Below are 16,908 nucleotides of genomic sequence, written 5' to 3' on the forward strand. Positions count from 1 at the left end.
ACTTTGTGTTGGGATTCATGTGCGCTCAACTCGTAAATACGATCTTTTCAACATGACTTGCTTGAACACACCACATGTCCGATCCTTCGGAGGTCAGACCGAGCGACAGAGGACTGTTCTTGTCGCCTAGCAACTGTGACGGCTGCCGTTGACGAGCGGTTATAAACTGTCAGAAAACAATAGGGGGTTCACAAACTGTCTAAATATGTTCACCATGGTCCATTACTGTATATTATAAAGAGTATAAAATATATTCACATCTTAGTAAGATATGTCAACATTTGAACCGCCTTAAAGTTTTTTTTTTTAGTTCTTTTTTAAAACATTTGTATCATATTTGAGTAAGCTGAAACCCAATGCTTATTTTTTAAAAGTGTAATTCAGCAAGTTCTCAGAAAAAAACATCCTGTCATCACTGGTGCGTAATGAATTCTGGGGTAGGAAAGGCTGCGAAGGATCCATCTGTTGTTTCCTTCTTTGCATGATGAAAAACATTGTATGGACTTCCAATACCGTTGACCATAGATATAGCTGCTCATGAAGCCAATCACACGCTATAAGTGGTTGACCAATCACAACGGACTGGGCCGACCAACCAATCAGAGCAGACTGGGCTTTTCGGAAAGGCGGATTTAAAGAGACAGGATCTAAAAACAGCGTTTCAGGCAGAGGGAGAAAAGAGGTGCTGCAGCAATGTAGAGTATGAGAAAACTTTTTTTTTTTTTTTACTATTTCATGTAAATGTGAATTACGAACTTGTTAATGAGCATAATAAGGGCACTTTAAAATGAAAGTCTGATTTGTTAGAAACAATAATTGCACCACGCTGTCAGTTTTAGATCTGGTATTTTTCCTGATCCGTCAGATCTCATTCCCAACAAAACAAAATGGTCCGAAAAGGGCCTTTTATGAATATTAATGCTTCTGCTTTGGGAAAAGAAAAACTTCCTGTGGGCAGCAGAGCAACTAACTGACACAAAAGACCACTAATACATCTATTGTCAAAGAGAGACAAAAACACGCACCAAAACAAGCTTATCAAAAATGAAGTATTATTTACTCTTTGTACACGCTGTGATCATTTCACTAAGCAAATACAAAGTCATTTATTTACAAAGAGAAATTATTTTTCTATCATTTCAATAGGCTTTGTTCAGAAATGGGCTCTAAACTGGTGGAGTTATAGTTGTTTTTCTCAGGGGGAGCCCCTGTTTTCACAGACTCAAAGCGGATGCCAGAAGGCCCCTCATGCTGGCGCATTCTTCTCCAAGGGAAGCAGAGAATGCGTTTGTAAGTGTTCCTCATGTCCTCGTCCCGAAACGAGTAGATGATAGGGTTCACCAAAGAGTTACACTCAGCCAGAACCAGGCAGTACTTCTCATATTTAAGAACCTCACATTTACTGCAACTGAGACCATCCAGTAAGAGAATCACTAGACCCGGCGTCCAACAGATCACAAAGGCTCCTGTAGAGAGAGAGAGAGAGAGAGAGAGAGAGAGAGAGAAAGTGTTGATGCACTGGTAGTTAGGTGATAACCACTGCAGCATGCAAACGAAGTCTTGCATTATCTGGTGAAACGCTGTTTCATGTAAAAAAATATTAAACTACTGAACAGTTGTTTAAAAATGTTATAATATTTAATAATAATGCTGTTTTACTATCAAATAACTACAGCCTTGGTGAGCAGCAAAAAGAGACTTCTTTCAAAAACATACACACACACACCTCTATATATCTATATCTATATACACATACACACACACCTCTATATATCTATATCTATATACACATACACACACACACCTCTATATATCTATATCTATATATACACATACACACGTTTACAGTATATACATACACACACACATATAATTTATGCAGCAAAATGTTACAAAATTATGTAGTTATGAACATTAACCAAGATCAATAAATGCTGTAAAAGTTCGTTGTTAGTTTATACAACTGATGCATTAAATAATGTTAACAAATAACTCTTATTGTAACAAGAGTAGTAACATATTTTCCTTTACACTTTGAATGTGCACTGTAAAAAAATATAACCAACTTATTATCCCCAAACAAAAAGATGCATTGTGGTAATTTTAGTCTGAAGGTAAAATAAAAAATAAAAAAATTCACTTAACATATTAAATTGTGTTCAGCCAATCCATCAAGTATAAGTGAAAAATATGTGTTTGCCGAACAAGCGTTGAAAAAAAAAATATATATATATATATACCTGAGAGAAACCGTTGGTGGATTCAAATGTATACATATATGCGCGTGAGAGTGAGGAGTCGAAGCTCATGCTGAAGGACGACGACAGAACATCATTTCCAGACAGATTTTTCATCATTTAAGTTATGGTGAGTACTGAACTCTGTATTTTAGGGGTGTGTGGTTGATTATGATTTCACTTTTTTAACTTTAGTTGGTGTGTAATGTTGCTGTTTGAGCATAAACAATATCTGCAAAGTCACAACGCTCAAAGTTCAAAGCAAAGGGGGATATTTGCTTTTAAAGAAATTGCTTTTTAAGGACAACAAACACATTCCTCCAGGGTTAGTGACATCACCAACCCTAGAATTTACATAAACCCGCCCCCTGAACACGATTTATAGATTATCAAGACAGAATATGCTAATCAATGACTAGAAGATACACATAAGCAACATAAATTCACCAACTAACCATTCAGAAATGTCCTGTTGCTTCTACATGTTGTCACTTCTTCTTGAGTCTCGCCATCATTGTCTGAATCCATTTGAACATAAAAGGCTAAAAGTTTTAGAAATTTTCAGTGCATGTGTGTGTGAGTGCAAGCTCTTGAAGCTCCGCCCCCTGTGCCGGGAGCAGCAGCTCATTTGCTTTTAAAAGGGACAGACACAAAAACGGTGCGTTTTTGCTCACCCTCAAAAAGTGACAATTTGAACATGCTATTTAAAAATATCTGTGGGGTATTTTGAGCTAAAGCTTCACATACACACTCTGGGGACATCAGAGACTTATTTTACATCTTGTCATTATACCACCCCTTTAAGTCTTGTGTATGTTAATTTGAGTGCAGGCCTCAATTTCAACATAAACCTGAAAAACATGGGTATACATTACCGCGCCCGATAAGCATTCGGTAAACGAATTAGAACGATTCTCTGAATGTTTTACTTTAGGACACAGTATATTTTACATACCATAACATTGTATTTAGCAGAATTACAGTGAATTCACGCCTTTGCTGGTTTCATGATAGCATTTTATAGCCTAATTTAGCCCATACTAATCTCTCAGTTACTATTTATTTAACTAAATCATTTTATCAAACTTTATTACGATTACATTAAATGTATGAGACACTAGGTAGCCTATACCTTTCTGTTATAACTTTTTTTTTTCCTCAATGTAACCCAGCATTGTTAGGTCTGACTCACCAGGTATCAGTGAAGAAAACTGAACCACTACGACATTAAGTGAGTATTTAACAAGAATTGTTATTGCATATTTGTTCATTCAGCCATGAAACCGCTAAAACATGTGACAGAACAAACCATTTTTGTTATTAATACAGAACTATAAACCAAAATTTTCAAAATATTTTTAATTTATTGAATAAATGTTGTTATGTCAGGCCAAATACAATAAGAATATCAATACAAATAAAAGTGGTGTTTGGGTTAATGCTAATGTTACTTCAAAACCTAGTATTATGTAAGGGATAATCCACGGCTAGGTAATAGAGGCTTCGTAGAGGCAACCACCATCCGCTTCGCGTCGGGTGGTTCTTCGCCTCTACGTCGTGCATTAAAATCCTTTAATGCATGGCTAGCCGTGGATTATCCCGCTTATACCTTGGTTATTTGCCAAGTTAAAAATAAGTTAAAGCTGTAACTGATGTTTACAGTGTAATTTTTTTAACAGACGTGTAAAAATTACGGTTATTTCTTAAGTTAAGGCTCGTCAGTTCTTGCACTCCGTCCGCTTTAAATAAAGTAGAGCCATCAGATTGCTTTTATTTGAATGAATTCACATTTATTTAAATTCATTATTAAAAGAGAGAGACAGAGAACTGAAGGAGAAGGAACAGAGAGAGAGAGAGATGCGTGCGCGAGTTAACGTTAGCCTACCTGTGTGCGTCGATCTCTTATTTAAAGTCTAGCAGCTACTGCAGTCCCCTCGTTGCTTAAGCATATAGCTAACTTAATGATTCTTTAATTGGATTTATTACAATTATTTATGAATGACAGGCAACACTGATACAAATTAAACGATATTCAAAAATCATCCATTTAGCCTACCTAAACGTTTTCATATGCGTCTCTCACTCTGCTTGCAAGTGTATCTGTGTTACTATGGTTAACAATGTAGCGGATTAATTTCGAACTGTAATCAAACTGACTGGAACTACCTGTGCATTAAACGGTTTTACTGCACACCTTCCAGCCAATCAGAATCGAGTATTTAAACAGCCCATGGTATAATTGATGATATTACATTGACATTATTAATCAATTGACTAATTTAATGAATTTAGAGTTAGCAACTTTGTCAGTGTATGAATTTCATGGATGTCACTTTGTTGTAAAAAGGACAGCAGTAAATCTTAGACTCATTCAGTTGCTCAAATGAACTTGTGAAATATTTCATTTCATAACCTTATCGTCCATCTTTGCCAACCATATTGTTATATTCTGTAGGTCAGTGGATAAATACATAATTAACTGATGACGTGTAACCAGATCTAGTGGTAAGTTTTGATTTTAAGTACTTGTCCCTCATATACCTTTTATTTTATTTATTTGTTTGCTGTAATCCAATAATGCATCCACCTTATTATCAATGCAGAAGTAAGCTATTTTACGTTAATATGCAAGACTTCCAATTCATTTGCTGCCCAGTGTTACAGCTAGGATCCGCCACTAGACATCCTCATGAATTCAAAATTAATTAAGATGTTTTAAGGTTAAAAATATTGCTGCGTGTGATTTAAAGACATACATTTATCAAATTTGGCAGAGTTATGTAAAATAACTTCTGTTCTGTCACTTGTCGTCAGCTATTTGATGCAAAAAGGCTTTGTCATTTATTTATTTTGCAAGTTTCCATCACCTGACCAAGACATCCTTTTCAAGCACTACAGAACTTGCCATTGGTCAGTTAATGCAACTTCTTTTCCCTGTTTACACGCAGAATGTGTTTGTATTTTCAAAAGAATTGGGGCTTTAAAAACACATCTGTGGGGGGTACATCCAAACTGGCATTAAGGAGAATGCCACATTTTCTTGTGACAACTGTGATTTTAAGGACATCTGCTCTCAATCAACATTTCTTCACCATTTAAGAGGACATCATGAGTTCCAAGTACCTCCTCACAGGAATTTTAATACTAAAATTCAGATGAAATTACACTAAACACTGAGTGAAGAAACCCTGAAGTACTTCCCGTTTTTCCTTTTTTTTTTTTTTTTTTCTCCAGTCTTTCAAATATTTGTTAAAGTTTTAGATGTTAAGGCTAAACTGTTAAGATGCAGTTTCATGAGTACCTCTTGTGAGAATGCAAAAATTCAAGTGAAGTTACACTGAACATTTGAAGTAACCCTCTCCAGTTACTCGCATTTTATGGTGTTTTTGATGTTTTTGCACTTTAGCAAATATTTTTAGATGTTTAAACTGTTAAGCTGCAGTTTCATGAACTCAAGTACCTAAATACTAAAATGTAAGTGACATTTCTCTGAACACTGGGTGAAGATTTTGTTAATGTAAGGTAGCCTGGAAATCCAGACCTAAATCTGAAAGATTAATGGTCTGGCATCGACTAATGAAAATCGGCCAGCTCGAGGGGCGGCACCAAGCATGCATTTAAAAATCTCCCTGCACGCAAAGGATAACACTACGACCAATCACAACAATAAGCCTCGTACGCTTAGCTACCAGCGGAGCTAACTGGTAGATTATACTCTTACCGTCAAGGGCGGTTCTAGAGGTGGGGCCACAGGGGCCCTGGCCCCTGCTGAAATCTAATTGGCCCCTGATAGGCGTGGGGGAAAAAATCGATTCTTAGATGCATCGCGATGCGGACGATTCTGAATTGATTCACAAATGTCAAAAATCGATTTTCTAAAAAATACTTTTTTTTTTCCTAATAACGTAATATTGACGGAATGCATAAGGCGGAACTCTAAAGCGGACGTGCAGTGCGCGGACTATCTGTGGCGCGCACATAACAGACGCATGATGGCTGAGCGCCAAATTCGAACGGCACCCTCTTCATTACAAGCTAACGTATAGAAAATTGGCAATTTCATTGTGACCCATTTAGTATTTTTTGTATGAGAGCTGCTTTCTGTATTTAGTTTTCACATCAATATGCTGTAAACCGATCTGTTATACGTACGTTATACTGCCCTGCAACATGTGCAATGGCAGTCACAAAAAGTTACATTTTGACTGTGCTCTCTGCAGATGTTCATTCACTTTTTTTGTATAAGCTGTTTTTGATTGTGGTATACAGCAAACATTTCAAGTCATAACTCTTTATTATTTAGTTGTGAATAAGAGCGGCTGTGTATGTTACTAATTATTCAGAATATGCGTGAGTCCACAAGCATTATGTTTGTATGAGAGCTGATGGTACATCATTCTATATTTTTGAACGAAAACTGTTTGTGAATTTGCTCCAGCAAAATGTTTTTTTGTCTGAAGGATTATATTGCTCATTGGAAATAACAAGAGGATGTTGGTTAGAATAGAAGTCTATTATTATTAAATGCTAGAGATTCAGAATATGCTGAAGTTTGTATTCATTTACTACAAGTATGCTGCTAGTACAGGCACACATTTATTTTCCTGTTGGTTCTTTGCAATGTTGGGACATATGCTGGCAAATGTAACCTTACAGTTGACTTGCCAAATCACTTCCATTTGTTTTATTAATAAAATTAATATAGGAAGTATTGGAAGTAAGTTCGTTATGGGTCATCATAAATACTTAGCTTTAAAAGTACCAAGTAGTAAAAAAAAAAAAAAAATCGTTAATAATCAATAATCGTTACCCTCTGAATCGTAATCGAATCGAATCGTGAGGTGCCTAGAGTTTCCCACCCCTCCGTTCCATCAATCGTCGACGAGAAGAGCAACCGGAGAATTCTTCACAACGATCACAGATGCAATTCCACCCCCAAACAATTAACAATAATTTACTGTTTATAAGCGACATGACATGACGACATGATTATGAAACTTAAAAGGTGGAATTCAGAAAGAAGTGCATTGTGTCCTTTATGCACAGTATAAGTAAATTAAAAAAAAAATCATTAAGAACTTTACTGGCTCATAATTTTTTATAAGAGCGTTTGAAAAAGGAATGACTGCCGAAATGTATTTGCACCGTACTGAATAAATTATTTTGTGTGCTTGAATGGACCCTGTACTTGGCCCCTGAATGTGACGTGGCCCGTTACAGAAAAATCCTAGCAAAACAACTGGTGTTCATCCATAGCCATCTTGCAATGTTTACTAATTTGATGATAATGATGTAATACATATTTTTTTTTATTTTGGGGCAATGGGGAATAAACAACACAGTAAAGTTGCTTTACTAATAAAAATTTACCAGTATATATTTTTAGTTAGGCTAACGTATTAGGCTATTTCTCGTTGAGCAAATGTTATCAGACTATTGCAACAATTGATAAAATTAAATTTACAGAATTTCACTTGGGCCAATTGAAAAATGTAGAAAATTTTGAGTTGGGTAGGTTAGAAATGTTTTACAGTGTGAGCTCATGTCATACACTTCTTAAGAAAAATATTGAACAAAATGTTAATATTTATTAAGTGATTAGTGTTTTCTTTACAAATATCATTAATTATATTATTATAATTAATGATGTTTTACAACCTGAACTAATCTTTCCTTGTCAAAGTTCAATTATTTCATATTTTAAGAGATTTATTATAGACCATTTTCCCTGCATCATATAGTTTTTTTATATAACTTCAACTTCAACGACTCCCATTTCAAGATACTCTTTAGAATATTTTATACATATTTAATTATTCTTCAGAATAAATGTGTAAATCATTCACTACTATAATATATAATGTATAAATTGCATTTGATTTTATGGACACTTCCTCACAATAACACCATGTGCTCACACCACTTCAGTTAAATCCACAAGCAGAAGTCTCAGCCTACAGCCTCAGGGGCAACTTAAATAACTGATTCCTGTTCGAGGTACTCAAACAAGCGAGTGCTTGACAAGCAAATCTGTGCCAAACCGGTTTGGTTAACTTGTTTTGGGGTTGACAGACTTGTTTACCCTAAAACAAGTTAACAGTACTTCTCCATACAGTTAGAGATACAAAAAAAGGTTTCAGAAGAGTTTCACTCAGACGGAGTAATCTCCCAAACGCCCGAAGTCTACATAAGAGTCAAGGCCTTACCCAGAATCATGGACATGGTCTTCATGAGGCTGATAACGGTCTGATTGTGCGTGGGCTGATCCGTGTGAGGAGACATCAGTCGATTCCGGCGGCGGACGTAGATGAAGATGCGTGTGTAGACGGCCACCATGATGAAGAAGGCCAGGAGGTTGAGGACGGCCCAGAACACCAGGAAGCTGCGGGAATATAGTGGCGCTACCGTTGAGCAGGTTGACAGGTCACAAACGCAGTTCCAGCCCATGGTGGGCACCAGACCCATGATGACCGCCACCAACCAGATAAAAACTATCAGCATCACCACACGCCACTTGGTCATGGTGCTGTGCAGCTGCATGGTGAAGATGGTCTGGTGACGCTCCACTGCCACGGCCAGAAGGTTGACGACAGAGGCGGTCAGGCTCATGTTGATCAAAGCCCCACGGACGAACCACTCTTTGATGGTCAATTTGATGGTCCACGGCCCCGTGTGGAACACAAGGTAGAGATACGAGACGCCGGCGAAGAGGTCAGCGGCAGCCATGTTCCCAAGTAAGTAATAAATGGGAAAGTGGAACTGTCGATTGATGATTATGGCCGCTACGACCAACATATTTGCCAGAATGATAAAGATGCAGATCGGGAGCCCGAGGCCGACCACCACATAGTCATGCGCGCGCCACTCAGCGCTGATGTTCTTGCCAGTCTTGTTGTAGAAATAGTACACTGAATTGTCATTCACTGAATTGTACTGGCAGGTATCATTTAATGACATTATTAGAGACATTCATTCATGTAAATCCCTTGAGCTGTTCAGTTGTTGCCAGTTTGGCCAGTTCTCCCTGATGCTGTAGTCCTAATGATGCGATTGGCCACCATTTGAAATTTTCCTTTTACATATCAAAAGTGTGCCAATGTTGCTGCTTACAAGGCGTGTCTTTTATTGTTTTCCAACCCTAAAACACAGGAAGCATGAGGACAGCAACGTTATTTGTCCGTACAAGTCCAAGACAAGTGAAAAAGTTAATCTTTAACGAGGCAATAGCGGAAATGATAACTATTCTTCATTGGACACGCAACGCGCACACATTGCTTTTAACAAATTTACACATTAAAAATTAACCGCAAAGTAAACGGGAGAGTGACGTTTTGCACCAATACAATCCCAACTCCTCACTGTATTACTCAACATCAGTTTTAGAGGTAGCATTAAGAGAACGGGAAATAAAACTAGTTTCGGGTATTGAAATGTTTAAGTGAAACCTGGAGGCAACTAATCTACTGCAGAAACACGCGGAATTTATTGGCCCCTGCAGTGTTACACACTGTACAGTTTGGCTCGGTTGTCACTCAGTACAAAAACAACAGCTACTTTCTTCTAAAACAACACTAGAGAAACACACTTACCGTTGCCAGAGTGTCAGAGCAAACAAAGAAAAGACACATAACCGCAGCTGTGTCGATGTTCTGGCACTCGCCGTCGGAAACGCTCATCTGGCGGAGGAGCTCGATAAGAAATCTTGATGTTCGAGTGAAGATCCGCAGATCACACCTCCCTCAAACCTGATTTGACGGAATCGCCGCCCGAAGATCCAATGAACACGAGACGATTGTTCAAAACCTTCGACGACAGGTTTAGAAAATAAATATTGGAATTGGATTCATTTCCCAGAATCTGGCACACAGGGCGTATGGCAAGCCGTTTGTATAATTATTCCATAATCCAATAATGGCTTATCACTAGATCCCATGTCAGTTCCATTAGATAGTAGCCTACTTATTTAGTTACTCATAATAACTATTCCAATTATTAGGCTACACCTTAAGAAAAATGTGCTTTTTATTACTCCCACAGTAAATGATTGTTGAAAAAATATTGATGTTTTCACTGAACATTGAAGGTGAAAATAAATCATAAAAGTGGCTTGTTTGTTTGTTTAAAACACTTATAAATGTATGAGGTGGCAATGTGCGCCTTTCACCCCACATACAGGGGTAAGACTAAGGCGCAAAGTATTTACACAAACACTTAAGCTAAAATATGTTTTTAATCATGTCTAAGTTAATACTTGTTCAAAACAATTACTTTAGCGAAGTTTGTACTATTTTCTGTTTATTTTGATAAATAAAATAATTCATTTTTGTTCAATATACTGATACTAAAATACGTTCATTTGAAAAGAAAAGAAACAAACACAATTATTTTAAAAAGTTAAGATTCTGAAAGCAATCTTAAGGAGATCCCATAAGTTAATACAGATTTTACCATGTATGTCAACAAATGGGAAAGTCATTCAGCTGTTATTATCATGTTAATTATTGTGCCTTTTCGCCCCAACAGCAGGGGCGCTTTTTACACCAAATACCATACTTATACATATTCTTGAAAAACTGTTGATTTAATAAGCTTGAACCAAATTGAAAATCATCAAGATATTTGTCTCAAAATATATATTTAATCATTTTAGCGATTTTCATTTGCTACTTAAACCTACAACATAAAAAAAAACATACAATTTTCGATCAAATTAGCACAGAATCAACTTTGCACTGCTGTCTGCGATCGCGTCAAGGATCAGCCAAATTTCTATGTGCATCATGAAAAGCGTCTAGTGGTTTAGAGGAAGATAAAATCAAAGGCGCCCTTTACCCCGGTGCGCCTCTAGTCCCGCTGTACCCTACAAATTGACTAGTCACTGGACAGTATTACATATTTACTAGGCACTAAAATGTTAGTTATATTTTAATTAAAATATAAAGTAGACATTCTGACATATGACACGTAAAATGGCAATTAAAAAAAAATGTTACTAGCAACAACATGGAAAGATGGTGTCTCCAAATAAAAAGTTACTAGCACAAATAGGATCATCAATTGGAATATGTAGTCATAAGTGAATAGTCTTGCTACCAGTAAAAACTGAATGTTACTTAACTTATAACTATTTGGATAGTGACTCCTTGAATAGATAGGCTACTTTTATACTGTTATATAGCTTGCCACATGAGGTGAGCACATAACGAAAGTCACAGAGAAATTGATTTTAAAATGATGACTGTGACTAGGACTTGTTAAAGAGTTCACAACAAAATAAATTTATTTAGAATTATTTTCTACACTAAACACAACAGAAAGCGAAATAACATAAAAAGATAAATTTATCAGAATGATCTGCTCAGACGGTCTGGCTCCAAATCATCATAAAACCATCATATAAGTACCATAAAAGTATTTCAAAATTAGTCTGTATGACACATGCACTATATATTCAACGTCTTCCAAAGCAATATTTTATGTGTGAAACAGACTTAAAGTTTATTTCATTTATTGATTAAAATAAATGTTAGCAATGACAGACTAAAATGGCCTTGAAAGAATGTTAATTGCAGTGTGCAACAAAGGTTTTTGTTTTTAACTGTGACGTATCATAATCATATGTTCAGTATGTATGTACCATCCTCAAGAATTTGGGTTTTTCTCTATGAGAATATGTTTATTGTTAATTCAACACATTGACAGTGAACATGCCGTCCAATACTCACAGGAATACTAAGCCATGCATAGAACAAGCATTTCAGGCATTTTGATGTGGTTATAAAGTATTTAGTCACACTAAATTTAAATTGGTTAAAATTTTTGATAACTATGTTGGATTTTCAGTTAAACAGCTCGCAGGAAAGACGCTATAGCAAAGTTGAAATTCTTGAAATCCTTATTTGTCCAAGTGTCTTGAACTGAAGATCTCATGCAATATTATATACAAGGAACCAATATGTAAAAGCTGAACTTAAACTTAAAACTTTGCATAGTTTCAAATATTTACTGAGATAACAAATTGTACAACATACATTTTCTCTGAAATCTGAAACCTTGAAATAATATTCTTCATTGCGCCAAGTGAAACAAAGGCAATCAATGATTGTGTTTTATGATGTCTTTATCCAGAACAAAGTCCCATATGAGTTTGTTGACTATCTCAGGTTGATCCTGCTGAACCCAGTGACTGCATTCCGGTATAGTGTGAATGACGACGGGACCCCTTACGTAAGGCCTCGTTCCACCGGACATGCCCTCCACCAGTATATTGTCTGCCTCACCCCAAATTAGCATGCAGGACACACCAACATCCTGATGCTTGTACAGAGTGTTACTGTAGAAAGAGAGGTACACAGTAACCACTTTAAGCAATGTACTGCAGTTTAGGCCCATGATATAGAAATGGGAGTTTGATGTGTTTTAAACCTGAGGAGAGAGCGGAAGTAGTTCAGAGGGGCTGTGAGCCCTCCAGGCTGGGACAGCCGGTACAGGTAACCCTCCAGCTGGGACTCAGTCAGTCTTCTGGCTTTATTCTTGATGCCCACGTTCGTGCCACAAAATAGACCTCGAACCAGCTATGCACATGACCAGTGTTGGAGAAAGTTACTTTTAAAAGTAATGCATTATATTGCGTTGCTCCCGTAAAAAGTAACTAATTGTAACAGTTACTTTTTATGGAAAGTAATGTGTTACAGTACTTTCGCATTACATTTTCTCACATGGGCTGGGTTTGCTTGTTCATTTTTATTTATAAAAGCAAATGTAAAGGCCCAAAAGTTACCAAAAGTTTAAAAAAAAGCCTCAGGCTGAAGGAAATAAAAATGTAGGCCTGTACAGTAGAGGGCGGAGCTCAAACAAACCTTTCAGCTGTGCTGCCATTGTGAGTCACAGAAGAAAGTTCAACACTCATACTTCAGCAATAAAAACAAACAGATGAAACCCAAATGTCATGTAAATCTGAAGTCGTTTTAGCTTATTCGTATGGTTGAACTGGATCATCGAAGGTCAGCAGCAAAGACTTGGTTAATAAAGTGAGATTAAATACATTAAGTATATTTGCATTATTTAACATCTTTAACATAATAGTAATATTCTGACTTTTCATTCATTTTGAGGGATACTGAATCTGTTTTTGTGCGAGTGAGATGAGTAAATGCTCACATTTAGTCTAGAACTATAAGCATCATGTTCAAACACAGCGCACACAACGCCTCTGCACTTATGATTTCTCTCAACACTGTCACTCAATAATGGGAAAACAAAGTAACTTGCGTTACTTATGTGAAAATGTAACAGATATTTAGTTGAAAATTCAAAAGCAATGCGTTACTTTACTGGTTACTTGACAAAAGTAATCTGATGATTATGTAACTCGCATTACTTATATTGAGTTACCCGCAACACTGCTCATGACAGAAACGAGCTGGAACTAAATGAGACTGAGGACAGTTAGTGACCTAGAACTGGTATTTAGTGTTTCCTGTTACAGTAAAAAAAGTTTAAGTGTCTAGACATAAAATAAGCAGAAACTATTAACCAGTAACCACAGTGTCAAACAGTTTGGGCATTAAGATTAAAACGTTAAAAGTGTTCACACACTACCTTAAAATCTTCAAGCGACAAAACAAATTCAGGCAGCAGAGGTAACTGAAAGAAACATGCATGTCCTGACCGCAACAGCTGAGAGGGTCTTCTCAAAACTGCATCTGGGTTTTACAGAAATGTGCCCACATTTCAGTTTCAGTCCAGAATCAGACCAGCGTTTAGAAACACTAGTGAAACGATCTGGCACTCTTACCCAGCCACGAGGCAGGGTGAGGGGCGTTCATGACGATGAGAAGTTGCACCATGTCGGGCCGCTCCAGTGCAAAATGCCATGCCAGCATCCCACCCCAGTCATGGCCCACCAATATACAACTCGTGTGACCTGTGAGTAAACACATCTCGTTCCAGTGCATTTAGTGTCTAAGGCAGTTTATTTCTCACACTGTGATTTTAGTCAGCAGGCCTACCCAATTCATCGATGGTGTCTCTGATGTCATATAAGAGTGTCTCCAGTGAGTATTCCTCCAGCCGGACGGGTGCGTCCGAATCTCCACAGCCACGCAGATCTAGCGCCACCGTGTGGTAATGACTGCTGAATTCATGTAATTGGTAACGCCAGGAGTACCTGCAGATCATACCGATACCTTAGAACACACAAACTCTGACTTTACAGTGGTGGTCAAAAGAAACTATTTCTGTTTTTAATGTTTTTGAAAGAAGTCTCTTATGCGCATTAAGCCTGCATTTATTTGAACAGTAAAACTGTCATATTGTGAAATATAATAACAAGTAAAAATAGTGGTTTTCTATTTTTAATATACTTTAAAGTATAATTTATTCCTGTGATCAATTACTCCAGTCATTACTCCAGTCTTCAGTGTCACATGATCCTTCAGAAATCACTCTAAGATGATCTGATTTATTAGCAATGTTGGAAACAGTTGTGCTGCTTAATATATATTTTTTATAACCTGTGATATTTCTTTCAGGATTCTTTGATGAATAAAAAGTTGAAAAAGAACAGCATTTATATATAATAGAAATATTTTGTAACAATTTACACTACCGTTCAAATGTTTGGGGTCAGTCATTTTTTCTTTTTTTCTTTTTTTTGTTGTTGAAAGAAATTAGTACTTTTATTCAGCAAGGATGTGTGAAATTGATAAAAAGTGGTAATAAAGATTTGTAGAAAAAATCTATTTTGAATAAATGTTGTTCTTTATAACTTTTCATTAATCTATGAATCCTGAAAAAAAGTTTTACAGGTTCCCAAAAAAAATATTAAGCAGCACAACTGTTTCCAACATTGATAACAAATCAGATCATATTAGAATGATTTCTGAAGGATCATGTGACACTGAAGACTGGAGTAATGATGCTGAAAACACAGCTTTATTCACAGGAATAAATTACATTTTAAAGTATATTAAAATAGAAAACCATTATTTTAAACTCTAATAATATTTCACAATATTACTGTTTTTTTTTATAAATAAATGAAGGCTTGAGCACATGTGACTTCTTTCAAAAATATTAAAAATATGAATGTTTCCAAACTTTTGACCGGTACTGTAAATGCTAAATGTGCTTTATGAGTAAATATTATTGTTGTTGATATTTAATAATATACAAATATATTGATGAATCAGAAAAAAAAATTTCTTGCTTAATATGTTTTATCATCAATCATTTATATAATTTGAAATGTATGTTTAATGCTTTTCTTTTATTAATCTTTAAAGCTGGTTGACTTAGGGTGAACTTTTACACCTCAGAGTGTGAAATCATGAAAACTAGATATGTTTGTGTCTTGTGTGTCTCCTTCGATGCAATATACTATGAAAAGAAGAACTTAGCTCTGTTCCGATAAGCAACTATATAAAAGGGAGATCAATTTCTGTACAGGTCAGTCTACCTTGGACTCTTAGGCTAAGAATATTATACTCAGAGTGTTTTAATTATATTTTACTTAGAAATATTAGAAGTGATTTTAACTGTTCATTTTATGTTTCTTTTATTAAACTTTTAATTATGGATGAATTAATTTGACTTTTCATTTATTATTTGATTGTCTGGTGTTAAGATATAAAATTTGACTTAATCATCTGACTGGATCTCCTCCCTGCATCAAATATGATATAATAAAAGAATAAAGGGCAGCATATGTCAAATTTGAAATAAGCAGACAGAGAAAATGAAGCAAAGGAAGTCACCAGTTCTCTGGGAATCCATGAAGAAACAGCATTAGAGGCTTTCTGTGGTCTCCTTTAGTTACATAATGGAACCTCAAGCCTGAGCTCTGAAACGTGAAGAATGAAGTCACAAAACAGAGTCATATTATTTGATAGTAAAGAAAGAAAGAAAGACCTAGCCATTATTTTCAATAACTAGCAATCCTAGATCAATATCAAATTTGGTGAAAGATATATATATAATATTCCATTTGACATTGACTGTAATATCACAGGGCTAGTGTGTCCCCCATTAAAACAAAGGAATGTGAAATCTATTGTGAACGCCGTGTTCTATTTTTAAACACAGGTGGCGCAAGAACACAAGATATGGGCAATCGTTCATTCACCTTTCATTAACGACCTCGTACAGATTACGTTGTTTAATGTTTTTAAAGACATCAGATTAATTCTTGTTCATATTTGTTCATTATAAATCCTCTCACCCTGCCCTTCAGATATGCATGGTGGCCAAGTGCAGGGTCTTGGAGGCAGTCTGGGGGTTTCTTTCGGATGGTCCATTGAAAAGTTCTATATGGATCCCTAAATCCAGTCCAGGCAATTCGGATCAAAACCAAACAGGCAGTGATTCCAGCGGTGCCATACACAACAATATAATATACCAAAGAGAGAATCCATAAACTTATCCGAGTTGGTAGTAAAAGCAAGTGCATCAAAGAATGACTCATGATGATTATAGCCTAGCTAGTAATTTTAATAATCAGAGACATATGTCAAAGCACAGGCTCGGTGTAGCAACTGTCCCTCTTCTTTGGTTCAGCTTTTAAAATACACCCCATGTGACTGTGTGGAAACAACTGTCGCTGAGCTATTTTTGTACCACAAATAAATTGTCTGGGAGCTTGGCTTGATTCACAGTGCGTGAACCGGAAGTT

At 36.3% G+C, this 16,908-nt stretch overlaps 2 protein-coding genes across 2 annotated transcripts; both read right to left on the reverse strand.

Annotated features, from left to right (window-relative positions):
• Positions 1–647: 647 nt before the first annotated feature.
• Positions 648–10,170, reverse strand: lpar2a (lysophosphatidic acid receptor 2a). The gene is made up of 3 exons (XM_081366708.1): positions 9,827–10,170; positions 8,444–9,375; positions 648–1,466 (listed from the first exon to the last, which is right to left on the reverse strand). The coding sequence occupies exons 2-3, from the start codon at positions 9,204–9,206 to the stop codon at positions 1,135–1,137; spliced, it is 1,095 nt and encodes a 364-aa protein (XP_081222834.1). The 5' UTR covers positions 9,207–9,375; positions 9,827–10,170; the 3' UTR covers positions 648–1,134.
• A 1,323-nt stretch (positions 10,171–11,493) lies between these two features.
• LOC308688496 (epoxide hydrolase 4) lies at positions 11,494–16,820 on the reverse strand. Its single transcript, XM_081361597.1, has 7 exons — positions 16,459–16,820; positions 15,995–16,080; positions 14,249–14,406; positions 14,035–14,163; positions 13,839–13,942; positions 12,663–12,811; positions 11,494–12,570 (listed from the first exon to the last, which is right to left on the reverse strand). The coding sequence occupies exons 1-7, from the start codon at positions 16,699–16,701 to the stop codon at positions 12,333–12,335; spliced, it is 1,107 nt and encodes a 368-aa protein (XP_081217723.1). The 5' UTR covers positions 16,702–16,820; the 3' UTR covers positions 11,494–12,332.
• Positions 16,821–16,908: the final 88 nt, after the last annotated feature.

The sequence above is a fragment of the Scardinius erythrophthalmus genome (assembly GCF_964197995.2).
Source record: "Scardinius erythrophthalmus genome assembly, chromosome: 1".
In the NCBI taxonomy this organism is placed as follows: Eukaryota; Metazoa; Chordata; class Actinopteri; order Cypriniformes; family Leuciscidae; genus Scardinius; species Scardinius erythrophthalmus.

Coding starts and splice junctions, on each gene's coding strand:
- lpar2a (XM_081366708.1), bottom strand. CDS start 9,206: ATGTCTCTAATAATGTCATTAAATGATACCTGCCAGTACAATTCAGTG. Junction 1,467..8,443: donor GACCATGTCCATGATTCTGG/GTAAGGCCTTGA, acceptor CTCTCTCTACAG/GAGCCTTTGTGATCTGTTGG.
- LOC308688496 (XM_081361597.1), bottom strand. CDS start 16,701: ATGAGTCATTCTTTGATGCACTTGCTTTTACTACCAACTCGGATAAGT. Junction 16,081..16,458: donor ATGCATATCTGAAGGGCAGG/GTGAGAGGATTT, acceptor TTCACGTTTCAG/AGCTCAGGCTTGAGGTTCCA. Junction 12,812..13,838: donor TGTCGCTTGAAGATTTTAAG/GTAGTGTGTGAA, acceptor TCATGTGCATAG/CTGGTTCGAGGTCTATTTTG.